General features: G+C 35.1%; 5 protein-coding genes across 8 annotated transcripts; 2 read left to right on the top strand and 3 right to left on the bottom strand.

The window, feature by feature from the left end:
* The first annotated feature begins 884 nt into the window (after nt 1-884).
* LOC106636137 (uncharacterized) lies at nt 885-6,403 on the top strand. Of its 2 annotated transcripts, none has more exons than XM_014348432.3 (7): nt 885-2,403; nt 4,151-4,294; nt 4,536-4,802; nt 4,878-5,191; nt 5,274-5,715; nt 5,792-5,987; nt 6,068-6,403. In XM_014348432.3, exons 2-6 carry the CDS (start codon nt 4,279-4,281, stop codon nt 5,977-5,979), a joined length of 1,227 nt encoding a protein of 408 aa, XP_014203918.2. In that variant the 5' UTR covers nt 885-2,403; nt 4,151-4,278; the 3' UTR covers nt 5,980-5,987; nt 6,068-6,403. The 2 variants fall into 2 exon arrangements, with proteins under 2 accessions (XP_014203918.2, XP_089451527.1); XM_089595401.1 differs by lacking the exon at nt 885-2,403 and adding an exon at nt 3,561-3,725.
* A 108-nt stretch (nt 6,404-6,511) lies between these two features.
* On the bottom strand, nt 6,512-7,307 carry LOC106636145 (uncharacterized). The gene is made up of 4 exons (XM_014348440.3): nt 7,191-7,307; nt 6,952-7,113; nt 6,758-6,883; nt 6,512-6,682 (listed from the first exon to the last, which is right to left on the bottom strand). Exons 1-4 carry the CDS (start codon nt 7,305-7,307, stop codon nt 6,626-6,628), a joined length of 462 nt encoding a protein of 153 aa, XP_014203926.2. The 3' UTR covers nt 6,512-6,625.
* Nucleotides 7,308-8,043: 736 nt separating this feature from the next.
* FRG1 (FSHD region gene 1) lies at nt 8,044-9,333 on the top strand. Its single transcript, XM_014348438.2, has 5 exons — nt 8,044-8,184; nt 8,256-8,338; nt 8,483-8,775; nt 8,853-9,052; nt 9,131-9,333. Exons 1-5 carry the CDS (start codon nt 8,126-8,128, stop codon nt 9,276-9,278), a joined length of 783 nt encoding a protein of 260 aa, XP_014203924.2. The 5' UTR covers nt 8,044-8,125; the 3' UTR covers nt 9,279-9,333.
* Nucleotides 9,334-10,051: 718 nt separating this feature from the next.
* SCCRO4 (DCN1-like protein SCCRO4) lies at nt 10,052-15,658 on the bottom strand. 3 transcript variants are annotated; one of them, XM_014348419.2, is made up of 6 exons: nt 15,267-15,658; nt 14,617-14,842; nt 13,175-13,395; nt 11,645-11,999; nt 11,354-11,561; nt 10,052-11,274 (listed from the first exon to the last, which is right to left on the bottom strand). In XM_014348419.2, the coding sequence occupies exons 2-6, from the start codon at nt 14,761-14,763 to the stop codon at nt 11,186-11,188; spliced, it is 1,020 nt and encodes a 339-aa protein (XP_014203905.2). In that variant the 5' UTR covers nt 14,764-14,842; nt 15,267-15,658; the 3' UTR covers nt 10,052-11,185. The 3 variants fall into 3 exon arrangements, with proteins under 3 accessions (XP_014203905.2, XP_023248090.2, XP_023248091.2); XM_023392322.2 differs by having other exon boundaries at nt 11,354-11,564; XM_023392323.2 differs by having other exon boundaries at nt 11,354-11,564; nt 14,617-14,845.
* Nucleotides 15,659-15,849: 191 nt separating this feature from the next.
* Rpn7 (regulatory particle non-ATPase 7) lies at nt 15,850-17,908 on the bottom strand. The gene is made up of 5 exons (XM_014348421.2): nt 17,675-17,908; nt 16,997-17,348; nt 16,593-16,921; nt 16,365-16,533; nt 15,850-16,296 (listed from the first exon to the last, which is right to left on the bottom strand). The coding sequence occupies exons 1-5, from the start codon at nt 17,817-17,819 to the stop codon at nt 16,122-16,124; spliced, it is 1,170 nt and encodes a 389-aa protein (XP_014203907.2). The 5' UTR covers nt 17,820-17,908; the 3' UTR covers nt 15,850-16,121.
* Nucleotides 17,909-18,703: the final 795 nt, after the last annotated feature.

Consider the following 18,703-nt stretch of genomic DNA (forward strand, 5'->3'; position numbering starts at 1 on the left):
TCTGTATTTGTTTGTGTCGATGAAACAACGTCTGTTGGAAACAGAGAGAGGGTTCATTGACTCGTATTTTTATATTTTATTTATCGTGTTGCATTAAGATGTTAATTTTTCTTTGTACATTTATTTATCTTCACATGTTAATTGTAATTCCTTATAGTTTAGTAAGTATAATTAATAAGAATCATTTACAACGCGACCCATGAATTATCCAACATTGTTATTTAGGTGCATATCCATATATGAATAAGTTAAATTAGTCGAAAAGCCGATTGATTTTGTAAGGTAACTAATCAACTGTCGTAAATAATGTAGCAGAGCGTGTAGTTTAATTTTAGTTGGAACTATAAATTTTTTAATTAAATTTTTATTGAAAAATGCTCTCCACAGTATATAAAACGAGATGCATGTATTAAATTTTATGTAAATCTCTCGATTTTTACAAATAAAAATTGTCAATTATCAATGTTAAATACATTACTTTATTCTCCTATTATTTAGATACATGATTACGTTATACACGAACTTCGTTTCAAATCCACTGAGTGAGTATACTATTATTAATTATGATCAGTTATATTTTTGTTTCAATTTTACGATAAAATCCTTTGTACCGGTTACATTGAAAACTAACACAAGAAATTATTTATGTCACCCAATATAATGACAATTAAATCATCGTAATTTTATGATTAGCTTCCCCCCCCTGGTTGTTTTTTTTTTTTTTTGTTTTTTTATTTAAAAAGAAAATACTTAATTTAAATATTTAAAAAGAAAAAAGTACGAAGAGAGATAAGGAGAGAGGAAAAAATAAGTGAGAAAAAGGGAGAAGAGAAGAAAGTTTGAACGTGTTGAGAGCAGGCTGGTGAACGAGATGAAAGAGTAGAGAGAGAGATCGCGAGGGAGAGGAGTAGAAAATTAGGAAGAGAGCATATTTTCAAGAGTCCTGCAGGATCCAGGACGTGAGATGCACACTCTCTCCCAATCCAATCCAGAACAACGGGACACCTTGTGCCTTCACTTGTGCATTCCACAACCTAACCTCTTATACACCACCACCTACGCTACTTTTACAGTGTGCTTTTTTAGTGCTTACATGCAAGCTGCTGCACCCATATACCTATATTGTGTTACGGTAGGTAAGGGTATTACGCACGAGAGAGAAAGCGAGGTTAGAGGCTATCTTCGTCTTCCCCATGTACAAGAACAAGATGACCGAAGAGAGGACGAGCTTTTGGAAATAAAGAGAGAGAGGTCATCGAGCGCGTGGATGGGTGGTGCTCTGTGGTGCTGGTGTACGAAAAACGCACACGTCGCTCACGCCATTTGAGCAGTTTCAGCACGGAGCACGATCCACGATCTGTAATAAAATATACAATATATCTATACTTATACAATTTGTACCTAAACCTTCATCACGTACGCGTGTACAGTGGTGTGTAGGTATTACGCATTTCATTTCGTATATGGATGCATGAGAGTTTTGTCGTTGCGTCGTCGTTCATCGGAAAGCTACGAGAGCTAAGTATATTCCTTACTGCAGAAGCACGAGGAAAAAAGTGGAATAAAGAATCATCGCTTGGGTACTGGATCTCGACTTATTGTTATACTTTCCGTCCGCGTGAGAAACTACTGCTCTCGTACAGTTCGTCGTATAGTGCACAGTGTGTGTCCATCAAACTACACAAAAGATCTAGTTCTTTTGTTTTCTATGAAAACACTATTTTTACAAGAGACAGTCACACACGAGCGTATATGTACTTACGTATTTAACGCACGTGCAGTTTTTACCAGTTTTGTTAAGAGATTGTGGATGTACCCAACCTGCATCAACTCTTATAGTACTTGCTGGTCTCGTTTTTCACTTGTTTATTTGAGACTCGTGAATTCTTATCAACTATAATTTGATGATTGGATCAGCTGCTCAGTTAATAGTTGGTAGAATCTGATATGTTCAAATCACAATCATATATGGAAATATATAAATGTAGCAAACTGTATGGAGAAGGCTGGTCAAGTTCTTTTAATACAGAGTAATTGTTGCTACTGTTGTAACAAGAATAATTTTACAAACATTTTCTCTTATTGCTGTGTGGTATGTCCATACGTGTGCATACAGATAATTATAGTGATGTGATATGCTAAAGTGACTGAACTTTATTAACAAAAGCAGGTGTATGCTTTGAGTGTTGATTACAAGTGTAAAATAAATAACGATTTTAAGGATACACGAAAAAAAGTGCTTACAGTAGAATGTAATGTAACAATATACATTCAACTGACGGTTCTTCATTAAATATATTGAGCAGTGGCAAATTATGTCAATAACCAAGTACCTTGAAAATAACAACGTAACAATTTTTGTAGCAGCAGCTGTAGGAGATACTTATCTGCATACAAAATCAAGTGAGTAACCAATAGGGTCCTAAAAATCATAAAAATATTTTTGAAACGGTCCAGAAAAAGTAGAAGAAAAAAATATGAGCGATCTCGTGGAGTTTTATGACTCGGCGTTCTTCAGAGCGTCAAATGTGTTATTTATATATAGTACACGCGCCTATGTACGTGTTATATAGGCATTTTTTTCTTCTGACGCTGTATGTTATAAGATCCGTGCGGTAGTGGAAGAGCGACGGAATTTTAAAGAGAGAGAAAAAAAAAGAGGAGGGAAAAGACAGTTGGGGAATACCTAGTATACTTTACACGGACGTTGGGAATAGCAAAAGGGAAAGAAAGGGGCAAACTATAACGTACACAAGTTGCGCGTGCGAGGATCCGTAGATGTATGCCGCTCTCCTCCACGCGCATTTTCTTTTCTTCTCGATTTTACTTTTCCGTTATTTTTTAATATTTTTCAGTGAAGCCACGTAGCCGATTTATGTTAGTTAGAGTCTGTATTCTTTTATTAACGTGGATTTTCATAAGATCAATGGCAAAGAAAATTTTATACCGGTTTTTTATAGATAACAGAAAAAAAAAATAAAGTGGAAAATCAACGTAATGATTTGGAGAAAAGAGAGCCCCGGAGAAAGGCGGGAGAAGGAGAATGATGAAGGATCAGGGAAGAGAGAGAGAACAGTTGCTTTTGATGCTTGCTCTGTTGCTTAGCATGTATGTTATGTATGTATCACCGGATGCCCTTCTTATATTTGTGTGTACACACATGTGAGTCATGAGAAAGTGTGTCTAAATGCCTTTGCGCCGTTCCCGACATCAGTTTGTTTTTTTTTTGTTTTTTTTTTCTCCTAATTACTATTGATCGGGTGTTTCGTCGAGTTTGGCAAAATAAAAGTTGAGGAAACAAGGTCTTGCGGGCTTGTCGAGAAGATCACGGGAAACAGATAAAATTGATTGTATTGGAGAGTAATAGGCTCCATCTGATTGCGAGCCACCAAAAAATAACTATACTTATCCAAGCTGCCCGTGTGAAAATATCATTCCGTGTAATTTTTATTTCAATATCGCTATCATTGGTGATCCGAAAAATTTTTCTAATAACTTATATTGACATACTTGATAATAATGATGGTGATTAAAAAAAAAAAAAAAACCTGATAACATTATGAAACCAACACAAGTAAACCGATTAGGCATTCTTGTCGCGTCAGTTGAAATGTAAATGATGAGACGAAAACAAAAGATAAGGCAGGATGTTGTACCCGCGTGTTTACCCACCCGTAAAAGTGTAACACATTCCCGGACAAGGCCGATAAATGGAGTCGTAAGATGTATGTACATTAGATATTGCTGCAATATATTACAAATTATATAAAAAAAGAGATTAGTGTGGACCCTATAAGTATTAATAAACGAAATGGGCTAAAGCTAAAAAAGAGAGAGGAAAGACGTAACTTGAAAGTGACCGATCGCGTTCTTCTTGATGCTCTTTTAGAGTTGCTCCTTCTCTTTGCCGCACTTATGATGGGTGGGTATGGGTACAAGTACACTGGATCTATGTATATAGGTATAAATGCAACAACCCACTGTATGCTGTCTTATACTGTCTACTGTAGCATATTGTGTTTAAAGTGTATAACTATACGTATGTCGGAAGAGAGAGAGAGAGAGTAGAGTCTATGGCTCTCTGCGGCATATTTTATTTCTTAATCTTCTCCTTTTCTAACGGACGACGTCTTTGTTTTTGGTTTTGCAGAGTGAGAGAGAGTCCAGACAGATCCAATTGTTTCGGGATTGTTGGAATTGGAGGAGTGCGTTTTTTGAGACTACAATTTTTTTTAAATTGTCTGCTGGTAGACTGTCGTCGTAGTTCTGGCTTCAACAATGAAGGAGGAAAAAGGTTAAGTTTCTTGAACTTTGTAGCAGCACTAATCTGTTTATTAATTGCATTATTACAGCTAAGCGTTCTATTTACCGTTTATGAACTATCCTAGCTTTTATTTCCTTTTTCTTGTTCAAGTACGCAAAAGTGTACAATATGAATGATACATAAATGGGGTCATTTATTTTGTTATCAATTATTATATTTTAATCATAAAAACTACATGTCTCATAAGAAAATGAATTTTTTTTTTTTTCAGTTGAATACGATATTATAAGTACAGATCAAGCTGGTACTATGACTTTGGCTGATTCACAAACTATACACTTAGGGCCTATATTAGCTCCAGGAAGTACTGACACGATATCTATCGTAATTCCTCTCTCAGCTCAGTTGGCTCTTTCAAGGAATATTCAACAGCAAGTAATTTGCAAACCAGAGCCCATTGAGAACACAGAGAAAAAGGTAATAACTATTTCTAAGCCCAAGACCAATCCACCTAGGATAAAGGAGGACAAGACAAAAGGTAAGTTGATTGAACAAAAAAAATCAATTGTCATAGTAATCAAAACGTATACATACAATTACTTTTATTCGTCAGGTTGTCCTTATCCAAACTGTAGTAGATATGGCAAAGCATTTTCGCGAGCGCATGACCTTAAGCGACACATAGCGCGGCACGAAACAAGGGAAAACAAGGAGACTGAGATGCAAGATCAGCAAGTTTACCCGTGTCTTGTGTGTGGAGCTCAATTTTACAATGAAACGATTTTACAAAGACACAAACAAATTCACGAAAACGGGACTAATTCCATTATTACTTCGACAAGCGGACCACCATACACGTGTAATTTTTGCAAAAAGACTTTTGAAGACGAAAGCCTACTTCATGCTCACTTGCCAACTCATATGAAGGTTTGTTTGATTTTTGTTTCATGAATACGTACACTTAATAAAAATTCAAGGAAGCAACTTTTTCTTAAAACTTTTTCTACAGAGTGAGCCTATTATAACGTTTGAAAACACAACGACACCAACGGCTACTGCAGAAATACATTATCAAACATTAAACAGTCCCACGGAACTCCTGACAACAACGACTGTGCCAGTATTAGCAACCACATCGGCTTCGTCCATAGCTTCTGACGATGACTACCGGCTCGAGGACATGTTGCTTCTCCGCAAGTCTAGCCATCAGAAACCCCTAAACAGTGCATCTACGTCGTCCACGTCGCCGTCCGCGGCATCGAAAATTAGATGCGAGTATTGTAGTAAAACTTTTAAAACCAAGTGGACGTTAAGCTCTCACGTGGCGGCTCACGAAGGTCGCTTCCAATATCAATGTTGTATTTGTAACAAACGATTCGTACGAAAAAGCCACTACGAAAGCCATGTAAGGTCGCATGATGCTGCCAGGCCTTTCGTTTGCGAGCATTGCGGTAATAATTTATACTTGTTTGCTATGATCAATAATGAGTTAGTCATTTTCAAAAGATTTTTTTTTCATTCTTGCAGGTAAAACTTTCAAAGAGAGCAAACACCGAAGGGAACACTTAAAAAGAAAGCATCCAACCAACAGAAATGCCATACAATCGCTCCTCGACAGTATAAGCGCTTGTGTAAATGAAGAAACTGCGGTTGCTGCTACAGAGCAAACTAAACAACAATTTACCATTCTTATGCCGATGAACTTTAGCACTTAAAATATATGGTAATCAATGAAAATTGTTTTTTTCAATAGTTTTCAAGACGCATTACTTTTCTTTATTAAAATGACATGATATTTTTCAGATTCTGTAACTGATGGATTTTCGTACAATAAAGTAAAGGCGCTACTGCATCCAAAAGCCAAAGATCTTGAAGGAAATCTAAGAAAAAAAATATATATATATATATTGGTAGGCACGGTGTACTTTGGAGCAAATGCCTTGATGTAACAAAACAAATTGTTGGAGTTCCGTTTTCTGGAAAATTGTGACAAATCGATATACAGTGTTATAAATGTACTTAATGAAAGAGATTAATTTCGTATCATATATTGTGATTAAAGAGCTACATCACGTAAATAATTATTTTTAATGACGTATTCAAAGAATGTATAACAGACAGATCGAGAAGGAAATATGAATAATATGTCAATAAAAAGGTTATTCTTTTCGAAATGTTTTTATTTCAATTTACGTTTAATTTTATTATATTTATAGAACAATAACAACACTTAAAAATAGATGGCGCATAACTATATTTCATTACGAAAACAAATAAATTACTTTTTTCGCAATTGTATTTTCTGCAATGTAGTTCTGCACTTCTTCCTTAACACCAGTAGGACATACCTTTTTTTTGTTTTCACTCTGAAATCTTATGATTACAAACACACACTGAATTTTCTACAACAGTTTTGGCCTGAAAAATCATATCAGTGAAATTACTAAATTACAAATTAAGAATAGTTAATCGAGTTAAACACTGGTTAATTACCTTCAGTCTTTCTTCATCTTTTTCCAAACAAATACCAATTAATTTGCTTTGCTCTTCTAAAAGAGTTTTAATACTTGTTATACTATTGGTGATGAGATTATAATCTTTTTGGAACTGCTGGTACTCCTGTAAACATAAAATTCCAATTTACTTTCTCCATGTTATCTATGATACCTATAACTTTGTGCACCAACCTCTGAACTCTTTACCGCAGTTGTTGACGACTCGCACAGCATCTGATTTCTGATTTTTTTCAATTCCATCCCGCAGATGTACAAGATATTATTAGCTTTTAAAATATGAGTTTTAATTGACAGGGAATCTCCCAACAACAACAGCATTTTCTTTGACAAAACCTGAACGTTATTAAAATTTTTTTAATTTTTTTGCGCACTTGCATATTCATTTTAGAAACAAAAAAAAAATTATTTACATTGTCATTCCTGGAATTGACATATTCAATGCATTCAGCTATATGATCGCACTGATCCATCGAGTGTTTTCCGATGGATTCCAATTCTTCGTTCAAAGAATACAAATTGCACGACATTGCCTACGAAATTTTGTTTCGTTAAAATATACATTGTAACTTATAAACACCATATTAATAAATACGTACGTCGATGTAATCTCCCGAATGTTCGATCGTTGCGGCGTTTCCAATTGAATTCATATTGACTTTTTGTCTGATAAGGCCTATCTAAGTAAAAAAATTCAATCATTTTTTCGCTAATAGAAGCTATTGTTTTGCTCAACAGTAAAACACACTTGATCTACGTACGCAGTAAATAAAAAACTCGTTCGGTAATATAATCGAGTAACTTGTTTAACATAGTAAAAAATCGTTACTGCGAATAATAAACTTTATTACATTCAATGCAACTCTCGTTTGATCACGAACTTTTTGTAAACGAAAAAATCTTTAATTTTGAACGTATTATCCTTTAAACTCTCGCAACTCAACTGAAATTCAAGTAGAAACTTACGAAGAAAAATACAATGATAATAATAATAATGCATTTGAAAATCATGTAAACAAAGGAGTAATCACATTTACAATTTTGCGTACTGTGTCGACACAAACGTGAGAATTTAATCAAAAAATTAAAACAATTTATCCAAGCGTTACTTTTAGAGGGGGGAAATAATGACAAAAAACAATTCCAAATACTATGAAAAAAATTTAAAAAGTACCGATTACCGATCATTCCGTGCAATTCCAAAGCGCATGAGTGAGCGGAGCTGTGAAATGATTGGACTGTGCCACTGTGCGATAGTTTGTTTACCTTTCCGTTTTGACGTTGAAGGGGGATTTCGTTTTGTTGTTGCTCCGAAAAATATCTCCAAATAACATAAGTGTACTTAAATATGTCAGAGTACGATAAAGTGCGAACGAAAAAATTAGTGCTCAAAGGAGAGAAACAAAAGTAACTGTTATTTGTTGTAACCGAGTATTGTTAATGGTGAGCAGTGTATGTTATTGATCTATTTATTGCAGATCCAAAAAGAGGAAGCACAAAAAGCAAGGAAGGGACGAGAAAACAACCTCTGAAAAGGACGATGATGACACTATTCGACATGGTACAAAATTTTATACAAACCGTATTTATTTTTAAGACAAATCATTGGTTTGCTGCTAACATAACCTTGAGATTCAAGTTTTTTTTTTATACGTAATGCAAAATTTAATAAATTCATTGTGTATGCAACAATTTTTCTCTGTAGGTGGTTGGAAAAAAACTACAAACATTACGGACATCACAGGCACTGTGGCAATTGAGTTTGGTAACTCTACGTACGTGAAAGCCCTTGATAATGGACTATTTACTCTTGGAGCTCCACATGATGAAGGTGAAGGTCCTCATCCAGAGGAAATTTTAACTGCATTTCCAATTAATGAGACAAAAATAGCTTTAAAGTCTGGTTACGGGAAGTACATTGGAGTTGACAAGAAGGGAGTAGTCGTGGGTAGGAGTGATGCTGTGGGACCAATGGAACAATGGGAACCAGTTTTTCAAGTATTTATTGCAATAATTCATTGTTTTTAATTTTTGCTTACGTCAATGGGACAAATTAATGTTTTGTTCAATTCAAGGATGGAAAATCGGCCATACTAGGCAATACAAGCTGCTTTGTTTCTGTCACTGACGATGATGATATTGTTTGCTCGAAACTAACAGCTGGCCCAAATGAGTATGTACATATTAGGAGCATGACTCAAGAAGTTGATGACCCAAATAAAGATATGCCACAGGAGGAATTAGGATCGATAGAAGAAATTGAAGTTAATTATGTGTAAGTAAATCTAATTGAAAGAAACATCCATTTATAAGTGCATAAAGGCTGATTTCTCATAAAAATGAATTCTTGCAGACGAAAATTCCAAAAGTTCCAAGACAAAAAACTAAAAATAAGCAAAAATAAAATATCTGAGTTGAAGAAGGCGAAAGAAACTGGAATTTTTCACGAAACTTTGCTGGATAGGCGTAGCAAGATGAAAGCTGATCGATATTGTAAATAAATAATCTTCAGAATTTTCAATTATGTCTGTGTAAATAAAGTTTCAACAATAATAAACTTAGCTCTTTTTTAAATAATTTATTTATCATTTTTAAAATCAAATCAAAATTTTTGATTTTGAAAAAAAAAATCACTTTTAAAAATCAAATTGTTGTGATGATAACTTTAGTAAGGTATGGAACTCAACATTATTTATTACACATTTGTGAGCTCCTATGTAAGGGTACAAAAAACATTTTTCACTTTTTCCTAGATACAGTCGTTGTTTTCAGGAACATAGACTTTTTAAATTCTTTGTAACACTAAATAAATTCTGGCCTTTCATAGGTACGTATTTAATCTAAATATAGTGGTTTGACGATGTATGTTACAACGCATGTATGTACATAAACATATTTAGATTATCTAAAAAGTTGATTATCTATTGTTTAATTGGGCATTTTAATGAATTTCAATACTGCAGAACTTTGAGAACTTAAAAAAAATAAAACTATCATTTTTTATACTGTACTCTTTCATCTAGGATGTAATGAATAATGATTTAAATAGTAAAAACCATTGTAAAAGTAATTGTGCTTTTTGGTTCCATGTAAAACTTAGCAATCATGCTTTAAATATTTTTACCCACTAGTTACTTACCTTTACTTTTTCACAGTACCTCAGCCAATGATCAATTCATTCATCGAGATTCTAGGAAGAAACTAATAATTCCGCTTTATGCATTAAAAAGCGTCCACCTTCGGTAACATTATGACAATGAAAAAGAGCGCCAAATTAAAAAAGCAGCAGAGATTTATTATAATTTAAATATTATACAATGAACTTAAATTAACCGGTTTTAAGTTTTGAAATATCCTTGTAGTTAATTTAAAAAAAATATACATGTTAATAGTACTAAATTGTGCTCCAACTGAACATCATGGCATAAATTTTTTTTTTTTTCAATATTTTCATATTCAACAATTCTCGCATCTCATATTCCAAGATTCGATCTTTGTATTATTTTTCTTATCTTGTTAATCTTTTGGTTCTTGAATATTGTTCTCAAGGAATTTTTTGATACAACTATATGAAATAATTGTCTTAAAAACTAATAGGTGCTGTAAAAGTGGAAAGAATAATGCCTCTGACAAGGCGCTATTCCAGAATTCTTCTTCATTACATCGTATGGAATAATTCGACAACAATTCGAATTTTCCTTGAATATTACCTTTGTTATTTATAAACCTTGCACTTGAATTTTTTGCAGACAATTGTAGACAAACAGTAAAAGAAAACAAAGATGGAAAATGACACGATCACTAGCGAGATCTCAAAATTCGTAGGGTCTCATTAACAGAAAAACACTAAGTGACAATTGTTACACAAATGGTGAAAAATATATTCCACAAATTATTTTATTGTATCCATCTACTTCTTAACGATACACTAGTGATAAATTTTTGTTTGAAGTTATAAACTTTTTCTTGGAAAAAAAAGTTGCTCAAGGAGCTCTTTCTCACTGCTAAAATTTTCCATCAATTTCACATATTAATAAATACAAAAAAAAAAAAACTTGTTAAAATCTCAAACATACTTCAAGTTGTACTAAAAAGTTTTTAATTATTGGAATATTTTCCGATTATCACAAAGCGTTTTTCTAGACAGTCGTTTACAATAGCATGAGACTTTTTAAGCTAACTAATTGTAACACTAAATCAATTCTACTTATCCATTAAACTCTGATTCTTATCGCAGTGAACAGTTGAACGAATAAAACAGATTGCTGGTTTTTGCTCGTTTATCCATTGGTTCAGGAAAAAATTTAGTTATCAACAAATATTGGTAATGAACATATGAGTTAGGACTGTTTCTTCGGTTACGTGGGTATCTTTTATCAGAGGAAATGATCAGTATCAATTCAGCGTTTCAGCTGTATCGCGTGTCCATCAAATTTGACGTATCCTCCTGCTGCTGTGCTTTCAGCCACTCGACGAATTCGTCAAGCATTACCGGCCCTGCAATATCATCAACAAGCGTATGATTTTAAATGTAAAACGCAATTTCTTCCTATTAAATGTACAAAGTAATACTTACACGCTCCATCTAAATCGTAATTCGAAAGATCGTCGCTTATTGTGCGGGAGAACTCGAGAATGTTGCACCATTGATCTTTATTTATGACTTTGTACTTTGATTGATCCAAAAATTTGGCAAACTGCGAGAACAATGACCAATGCTTGCCTAACAGTAACTGCAGCATCACTCGCGCGGTTTCCATATCCATACTACGTTGATCCTTATCCTGCTATGAATAAAACAAAATTCCATCAATATAGTCAAAGAGTTACATAAATCTTTTACTTGTTAGCTCTTTTGAAAACGTACTCTAGCAAAATCGTAGGCGTATCTATAAATGGCCTTGAAAGTGTGCGGGTCGTTGAGTAAATTTCTCAGGTGATCTATCTTGTTTTGGATCTTGGTGATGGAGTCACACTGGAGATCCGTCAGGCCCCTGAGCCATTCGTTTAGCGTGAAAAAGCCCATCTGATTGGCACCCATCTTGTGGGCTAACACGAGCATCACTACGTTTTCGGGTTCGACACCGATATCCTCGCAAAATTTTTCCATACCCTCGGGTCCCAGCATATCCGGATCGTCGACTGTCGTGTACTCTCTGAACCAACTGGTGCAGCGCTTTTGCGAAAAGGTTCCTCCATCGTCTGCTTTTGTGTTTCGCCGACTGTGGGGAACGAAAGATATTTTTTTTCAAAATTAAAATAAATTCATTATTCTTTTTTGCCGATAAAAATGTTATTATATATCCATCGAAACCATGACAGTTGCTGCTGTACTGTTCATATTTTAAGCCAAAAGGTCCAAGTATGAATAAGTAAATGAAACACCTGTTCTTTTCTAAGCTCCTTTAAATAAAACTTTACGATTCCGTCCTCTTGTCTTTGTATTTATTTTTCACTTTTGGACAACATTATGTACAAATTAAAATCGTGTGGTTGTTCATGTAAAAATAATTACCCGTTGAAAATTATAATTGTAACCGTAATATCGCTTACTTGGGGAAAAAACAAAAGACGCAAGAGACGTCAACTCACGCAGATGCAACGTAATCTTCCCTCTCTGTCAAGGTTCAAAGTTGTATCGCCGCCAAATAAAATTATATACAAAAGTCGAGATAACTATTTTACATAACTAAACACTTTTCGGGTAGTCTCTTGAGTTAATTATCACGGACTATTTAAAAATTTTTTTTTTTTTTTACAAACAGCTGTAGAATTATTTTCTCCTCATAAATCACGTTTACATATTATTGATTAATGATGATATGAAACAGGGTTTTGAACGTGAAATGAGGAGAACAGACGGCAAACAATATCCTACACACGGCGTATTTGCGAAGTTTCGTAAATACACACCTCTCGTCATCCATACACAACGGAAATTTGATCTGCGCGTCGTTCGCAGCCAGCAGCCGTCGTCCCTTGGTAGACCAAAATCTAAACGGCGACGTGTTTGATCTGTGTGTCGACTTTGCGACACTACACCTTGACGTTTGAAATTTCGATTCGAAATAAAACGAACGCGTCGAGGAAGACAAAAGAAAAAAAACTAAAGACAATGCAACAACAACAACAACGGTGGCAGTGGCAGTAGAGACGAGATATCCACCACCACCACCTCTTCTCTCGGTTGGCGGCTATCGGGCTTACAGCGTCCAAAAATAATCAGCTCGACTCCCCCTACCCGAGCAATTCATTCAAATCGCGTTCTTGTATTAATACACGAGAGACACGTTTTTACCCGTGTCCTCTTATTTCTCTTTGCAACGAAGCACGCAAGAGGATAAACACCTGCTTCTCAATATTCACCCGAAGAGTATAAAAGGAGCTCTAAACAAACCTTGTCGTGATCCTCGAGCGTTTGCTTGGCAGCCTGGACATGTCATCAGTTCCGTCCAGAGGGTTGGTGGTAGTTGCTAATCTTCTTTTTGGTCGAGGCATTCTGCTTTCATCTACAATCAGCGACTGCCCAAAAGCTTCCTCGTAACTGTCGACCGCGTTTCTCCTGCCTCTGTATGCAAAGTGTGGTTGGCTTCTCTTGGATGACTCCTCCGACGATGCCTGCAATATCAATTTTAATTCAATGCTATCGTTTCATCTGTCATTAAAATGTTTAGGGAGGGGAGGTACCAAAAAAAAAGTAAGGGATATGTATCTGAATTATTTTTAATAACAGTTATGGGCTCACTAAACAAGTTTCCATTGCACCATTGACATAATCGATGAGTGCAATCGATAGCCATAGAAAAATTAAAATGATGAAAATCACGCGATTTCGCGCTAACGTAAACAGTTTAACTCTTTGGCACAAACTTAGCACTCTAACCAAGAATGAGACAGATAACCAATCTGGAAATATTGAACAGAATCCATTCCTCTTTGATTTGTATTTCAACTCTTCTTTGTTACTGCAGCTCATTGTTTGATTGTTTGTTTGTTTTTCAATTGCCAAAAGTGTGAATGCCGAAAAAGCCGAAAAGTTAGTATTGAAAAATTTTAATGGTTAATTTTGAGTGGGTGTGAGTTTGAAATTTTGCGTTTGCTTTGACAGCTTTCGAGTTGTTAAAATGAGGTGACGGTGTTACCAAGCAACTGAATAACCTGCAGGAATTATAATGAAAAACTTTTACATCAGACTTAATCTATTTTCTGTAGAAATAGGTAGCCCATGTACTTAATTGACGAATGTACTGTAAATTCTTTTTTTTGTCACCAACAACAAATGATTTTTATCACTCAATTCAACAAAACACACACACACTCTCTTAAGCTTTACAAAAATGTTCAGTCTTGTGAAAATCGACAAGTCTACAAGTATTTTCTTTTTTTTTCAAATCACAGTAAATAGAGTACACAAAAATAAATAAATAAAAACAATGACAACAAACAGGCAATGTTTATTGGTTTTCATCTCGTGAGTCATCATTGCTAGAATAACATCAAAAAAATTAAAAAAATTTCCTTAAAAGCAATAAAAAAAAACTGCCAACTTTGAAAATACTAACTGAACAATTCACAAACTTCCTTAAACTGTGATTTGTTGCAAAAAAAACTCAAGTACTTCAAGCAACTGTCATACATTTTAGTACACTTGCACGGCTGATGTAATTTTTCATGATTAACCTTTTCTTAAAAAGCTATGAAAATGAATGAGCGAAAAGTTGAAAAAAAAAAAAAAAAGCAGAAGCTCAAAAGCAGAGGGGACAGAGGAGGGAGGGCGGGCGCAAAAAGCTCACATCCAAATTGAAAGCCGAAAAAAGTATAAGCTCTGAGAATCCTCACCAGGGTGTCGAGATGGTGTACACTGCCGGACAAGTTGAACGAGCTCAGCCTGTCAGTGATGTATCCAGCGGTCTCGTGGCGATGATGTGTCGCCTGCTGGTCCCTCGTCTCAGCCACGTTCGGCAGCACGACCGAGGTCAGATTCATCAATACATGATCTGTTACTCCGACTCCTGGTTTATTCTGTCTACCCGCCTCGCCAGATCACCGACTCTCGCGCTATTACCTACTTGTATTTGTTTAATTTAATTTTTTTTTTTTTCCCTCGCTTTCCTTGAATTAATTCAACACTCACACTGGGATCATTCTCCGTTTGTTTAAACGACTACACCTAACATTTGTTATTGTTTTCAATTTGAAATTTATCCACAAATGTAAAATAGCACTAACATACAGAATGATACGACTGATTCGAGAACGTGGGAGTGTACAGGGTATTACTTTATAACGTGGTTATAACGGAAGTAGGTAGTAGGTATATAATCTCATTTCTCATATATTTATCAACGCATGTAAGTATATGTATATCCGTAACGAATTCGAGAAATACACACATGTTTACGTGTGTGTATTTTATTTATCAGAAAGTCAGGAGAGAGGAATGATTGAATGATTTTTGTTTATAATTTTATTTCAGACGATATGCTTACCTCTTGCACAAAAAACGATGAGTCGACGATACAAGTACGAGAATATTTTGATTTTTTTTCAAGCGCACTGCAGCGGGGGAAGAAAGAGACGACTACTTAATGATTCTCTCCTTCTTTCAATATACGTAAGACCTCTTTTCCCCTCTGTTTGCTGATCAAGCCCAGATTGAGGTTAGACTTCGTTTTTCCTCGATTAAAAGTACATGAAAGCTATTCCCGGCCGGATTTTTCACTCGACGACGCGTACGAATACTGTATTGAATTTGTTGTCACTCTCAGAAGCCGTTTGATACAGGGTGTGAGGGTACTGAAGTGACTTTTTGCTCAACGATATCACGCAGTGCACCCACACCCGCGGCTGCCTGCTTCTGCTGCTGCTATTTGGCTTATTCGCGGTTGTCTCTTTTTTACCCCCCTCTCTTTTTTTTTTACAAATTGCTCTCTGCATTCCGCATCGACACGCTTTACGCAATAACGTAGATCACGCAACTATTTTTTTTTTCTTTTTTTTTTCTCAAGGCAGGAGAAAAAAGTTCCACAATTAACAAAATGTATAATAATTAATTTTTTATTCGATTAAAACAACAGAAAATCTTGAATGGACAGCTATTGGTGTAAAAAGTATCTCATTTGGTTAGTTATCAGTATACTTTTTTTCATATCAAAATCACATTTGATATTGACATTGTTGTTGATATACCCACACTCATTTCTTCGATAATTCATTGAGATGATATTTATCACAAGAGAAATCCACGTTAGTAAAAAAAAAAAAAAAAAAAACAAAACAAAAATATCGACTCTTGCATGAAATCAAGTACATTTGAAAAATATTTTCGTAGAAATGTCGAGTGTTTAAATATTAATAACACGAGATAATTTTTGCACTCTGTTAAGTAGTAGATCGCCCTGCTTGACCATAGCTTGGTACTGCCAGTTTTTACTGTCTGGTCTGTTGGTTTCCACGACTCCACCGACTCTGTCCACCTTACAGTGCAATCTACCAGCTGCAATGAAACGAGATAATTCCCTGGAAAATAATCAATACGTTAGTTTATTTTCAAAACAAAAAGTTTGAAAGGCCAAAAAGTTTCTTACTGGTCAACATAGTCAACCGTCACTCCAAAAGCTTCTGCCATGTACTGAAGAGTAAGTGATCTGTATGACTCAAGAAGCTGAGTGTAAGCAAGAATCCTCATTTCTCTTACATAGTATCTGTAATGCGGGTATATGAGGAAATCTCGACGCAACAAACTTTCCACATGCGCTGTTCAGAAAAATATGTTTAGTTAGTTGTTAATTGGTTATAACTACTGATCAACTTACCAAGATTTTTAAAGAAGTCAGCATAGTGACAGTTATACAAGGCAAACAAGTATTCCTTGCAATCAGAATTACTGTGCAATACTTCCAAAATCTCGGAGCCTTTGATAATTTTGTCGCGAAGTTCATTACGTGGCAAACTAATCATACTCAAGTAAACTGTGTATCTAACAAAGGTATTGTAATCCATAAGCTCATAACTCGTGAACGTGCTGATAGTGTCGAGGAAGAAGTTGGCTGCCTTTTTAAAGTCACGAACTGTAATGCAATAAGTTCCTTGGTAGACTTTCAGTCTGTTCCTCCTGTCCCAGTCTCCTCCTTCTTCTATTAATCTACAAATACAAACGTATACTTTTCATTTCCGAACGAAAATGCTAAAATAAAACCATGCCAATCCGTGTACTCACGATTCAGCCTTTTCGATATTCTTTATTATAAGATCATGATCCAGGTAAAACAGCCCAATTCTGATGATATGAAAAACGATATCTAGCCTGTGACCTAGAGATACTGTCTTGTCGTAAGTCTTTTTGAAAGCAGTCAGTGCTCCTTCCTTGTCGCCGATCCTGCAAAGGTGTTCGGCTTTCTTTAGATTGGCTTCTCTAACTTCCATCTCTCCCAAATTTTGATCAGCATCTTCGATAATACGGTCGAGCTCCTTCAACTGCTCCTCGTTCTTTGCCTTCATTTGGGCTAACAGTGCCTCATCTACTTCCCAATCAAGGTCACGACAGACTTCTTCGTAGAACGGAGCCATGTCTACATGAAAAACATTTATGGTACAATTGTATTTAGAATAAAATTTTTAAATGAGAAAATGTTTCAACGCATGTACAAAACATACAAAAATCATAATATTTGAAAACAATTTATCACAACAATCATACAGACAACCAATAAAAAAAATTTAGAGGTTAAGTTAACGCTACGTAAACACCCTTTCAAACTCACGAAATCCTCATCGTTAATCGCGGATTTTTGCTAATTCTTTTATTGATCTTACTCAATGGCATCATCCAAATATTGCACGAGCATAAAAGTAATCAATAAGTGCTTAAAGAACTCTACAAAAAATGCCATCTCACTTTCGGTTTTGATGATAACGAGCAGCTTGGTCTTGAGGACCGTGTCGTTTTTGTGCTCAGGTAGACTGAGTAAATACTTTGTCTGGGCGAGCTCGAGTTTTGGGTTCTTCTCCAGACCCTCCTCTTCGAGATTTTCCAGCGGCATTGTTTATTTTAATTAATCTTTAACTTTTCTACACAAAAATAACACCACACAATCACCCGAAGCACGAAAGTCTTTGCACGGCTTCGAGTGTTTCGACCTTAGAGAATATATACATATATATATATTCTCCAAGGTTTCGACTTTAATGTGTTCCATAAATAATTTTGCCTTACGCTCACAACATCGATCTATTTTGGAACTTTTCGAATTATGATGCGCACGCGCGCATATGCGAAGTAATTTTACAACTGTACCTATCTAAATTAAGTAATTATAAGACTTATGCACATTTTTTTCATTAATAATTTATTAAAAATTTGTTCGATCGATTTGTAACTGCATCAAACGTTGTAGGCACACGGCATGCATTTACGTAGAATTTAAATTTCGGAACATTACAAAAGCTATTTTCCCATTGGCTGATCGCGTGACCACAACTTTTCTCATTGGTAAATTGCAGACTTCGTGGATCGCGAATTAAGTTCAATAGTAAGTATGCTTTGAAATTTGTTCAACAGCTCATTGCCATTCAGTTTGTAATTTTACGATAAATATTTCTAGAGAATGGTTATTTTATTAGAAATGACATACTTTAATATTACTGGTTGTATACGTTATAACGTGCGTGTAATTATTTTGTTCAAAATGGGTCGGATAATTATCTTCGTCAGTCAAGAAAATTCATGTCGCTTTGAACAAAAAAATGTTACCAACGTCGTATTTAAGTTTTTAGGTACGATTTTTCCTTACCTTTTTTTTCTTACGATTATAAAGTTAAGGACGTTCGGTATAGAGATAGAACCCTGTGATGAATCTTTTTGAAATTTTAACCAGACTTTCTCATTGTTGTTACAATGAAGCTGTTACAATTTCAAGTATCTCAT

The sequence above is a fragment of the Copidosoma floridanum genome, unplaced genomic scaffold (genome assembly GCF_036245765.1).
Source record: "Copidosoma floridanum isolate Cflo_tuat_1 unplaced genomic scaffold, Cflo_Japanese_pri ptg000025l, whole genome shotgun sequence".
Classification (NCBI taxonomy): domain Eukaryota; kingdom Metazoa; phylum Arthropoda; class Insecta; order Hymenoptera; family Encyrtidae; genus Copidosoma; species Copidosoma floridanum.

Bases quoted from the DNA above. Each gene is read 5' to 3' on its own strand.
- SCCRO4 (XM_023392322.2), bottom strand. From the start codon at position 14,763: ATGAATCTGACCTCGGTCGTGCTGCCGAACGTGGCTGAGACGAGGGAC. The intron at 13,396-14,616 runs GTGAGGATTCTC...TTGATATTGCAG, and splicing joins TACACCATCTCGACACCCTG to GCATCGTCGGAGGAGTCATC. The intron at 11,275-11,353 runs GTAAGTATTACT...ATGATATTGCAG, and splicing joins TTACGATTTAGATGGAGCGT to GGCCGGTAATGCTTGACGAA.
- Rpn7 (XM_014348421.2), bottom strand. From the start codon at position 17,819: ATGCCGCTGGAAAATCTCGAAGAGGAGGGTCTGGAGAAGAACCCAAAA. The intron at 16,534-16,592 runs GTAAGTTGATCA...TTTTCTGAACAG, and splicing joins TGACTTCTTTAAAAATCTTG to CGCATGTGGAAAGTTTGTTG. The intron at 16,297-16,364 runs GTAAGAAACTTT...ATTATTTTCCAG, and splicing joins ACGGTTGACTATGTTGACCA to GGAATTATCTCGTTTCATTG.
- LOC106636137 (XM_014348432.3), top strand. The intron at 4,803-4,877 runs GTAAGTTGATTG...TTTATTCGTCAG, and splicing joins AAAGGAGGACAAGACAAAAG to GTTGTCCTTATCCAAACTGT. The intron at 5,716-5,791 runs GTAATAATTTAT...TCATTCTTGCAG, and splicing joins TTTCGTTTGCGAGCATTGCG to GTAAAACTTTCAAAGAGAGC.
- FRG1 (XM_014348438.2), top strand. From the start codon at position 8,126: ATGTCAGAGTACGATAAAGTGCGAACGAAAAAATTAGTGCTCAAAGGA. The intron at 8,776-8,852 runs GTATTTATTGCA...GTTCAATTCAAG, and splicing joins AATGGGAACCAGTTTTTCAA to GATGGAAAATCGGCCATACT. The intron at 9,053-9,130 runs GTAAGTAAATCT...GAATTCTTGCAG, and splicing joins GAAATTGAAGTTAATTATGT to ACGAAAATTCCAAAAGTTCC.
- LOC106636145 (XM_014348440.3), bottom strand. From the start codon at position 7,307: ATGTCGTGCAATTTGTATTCTTTGAACGAAGAATTGGAATCCATCGGA. The intron at 7,114-7,190 runs GTAAATAATTTT...AATAACGTTCAG, and splicing joins TCAATTCCAGGAATGACAAT to GTTTTGTCAAAGAAAATGCT. The intron at 6,884-6,951 runs GTTGGTGCACAA...TTATGTTTACAG, and splicing joins CTGCGGTAAAGAGTTCAGAG to GAGTACCAGCAGTTCCAAAA.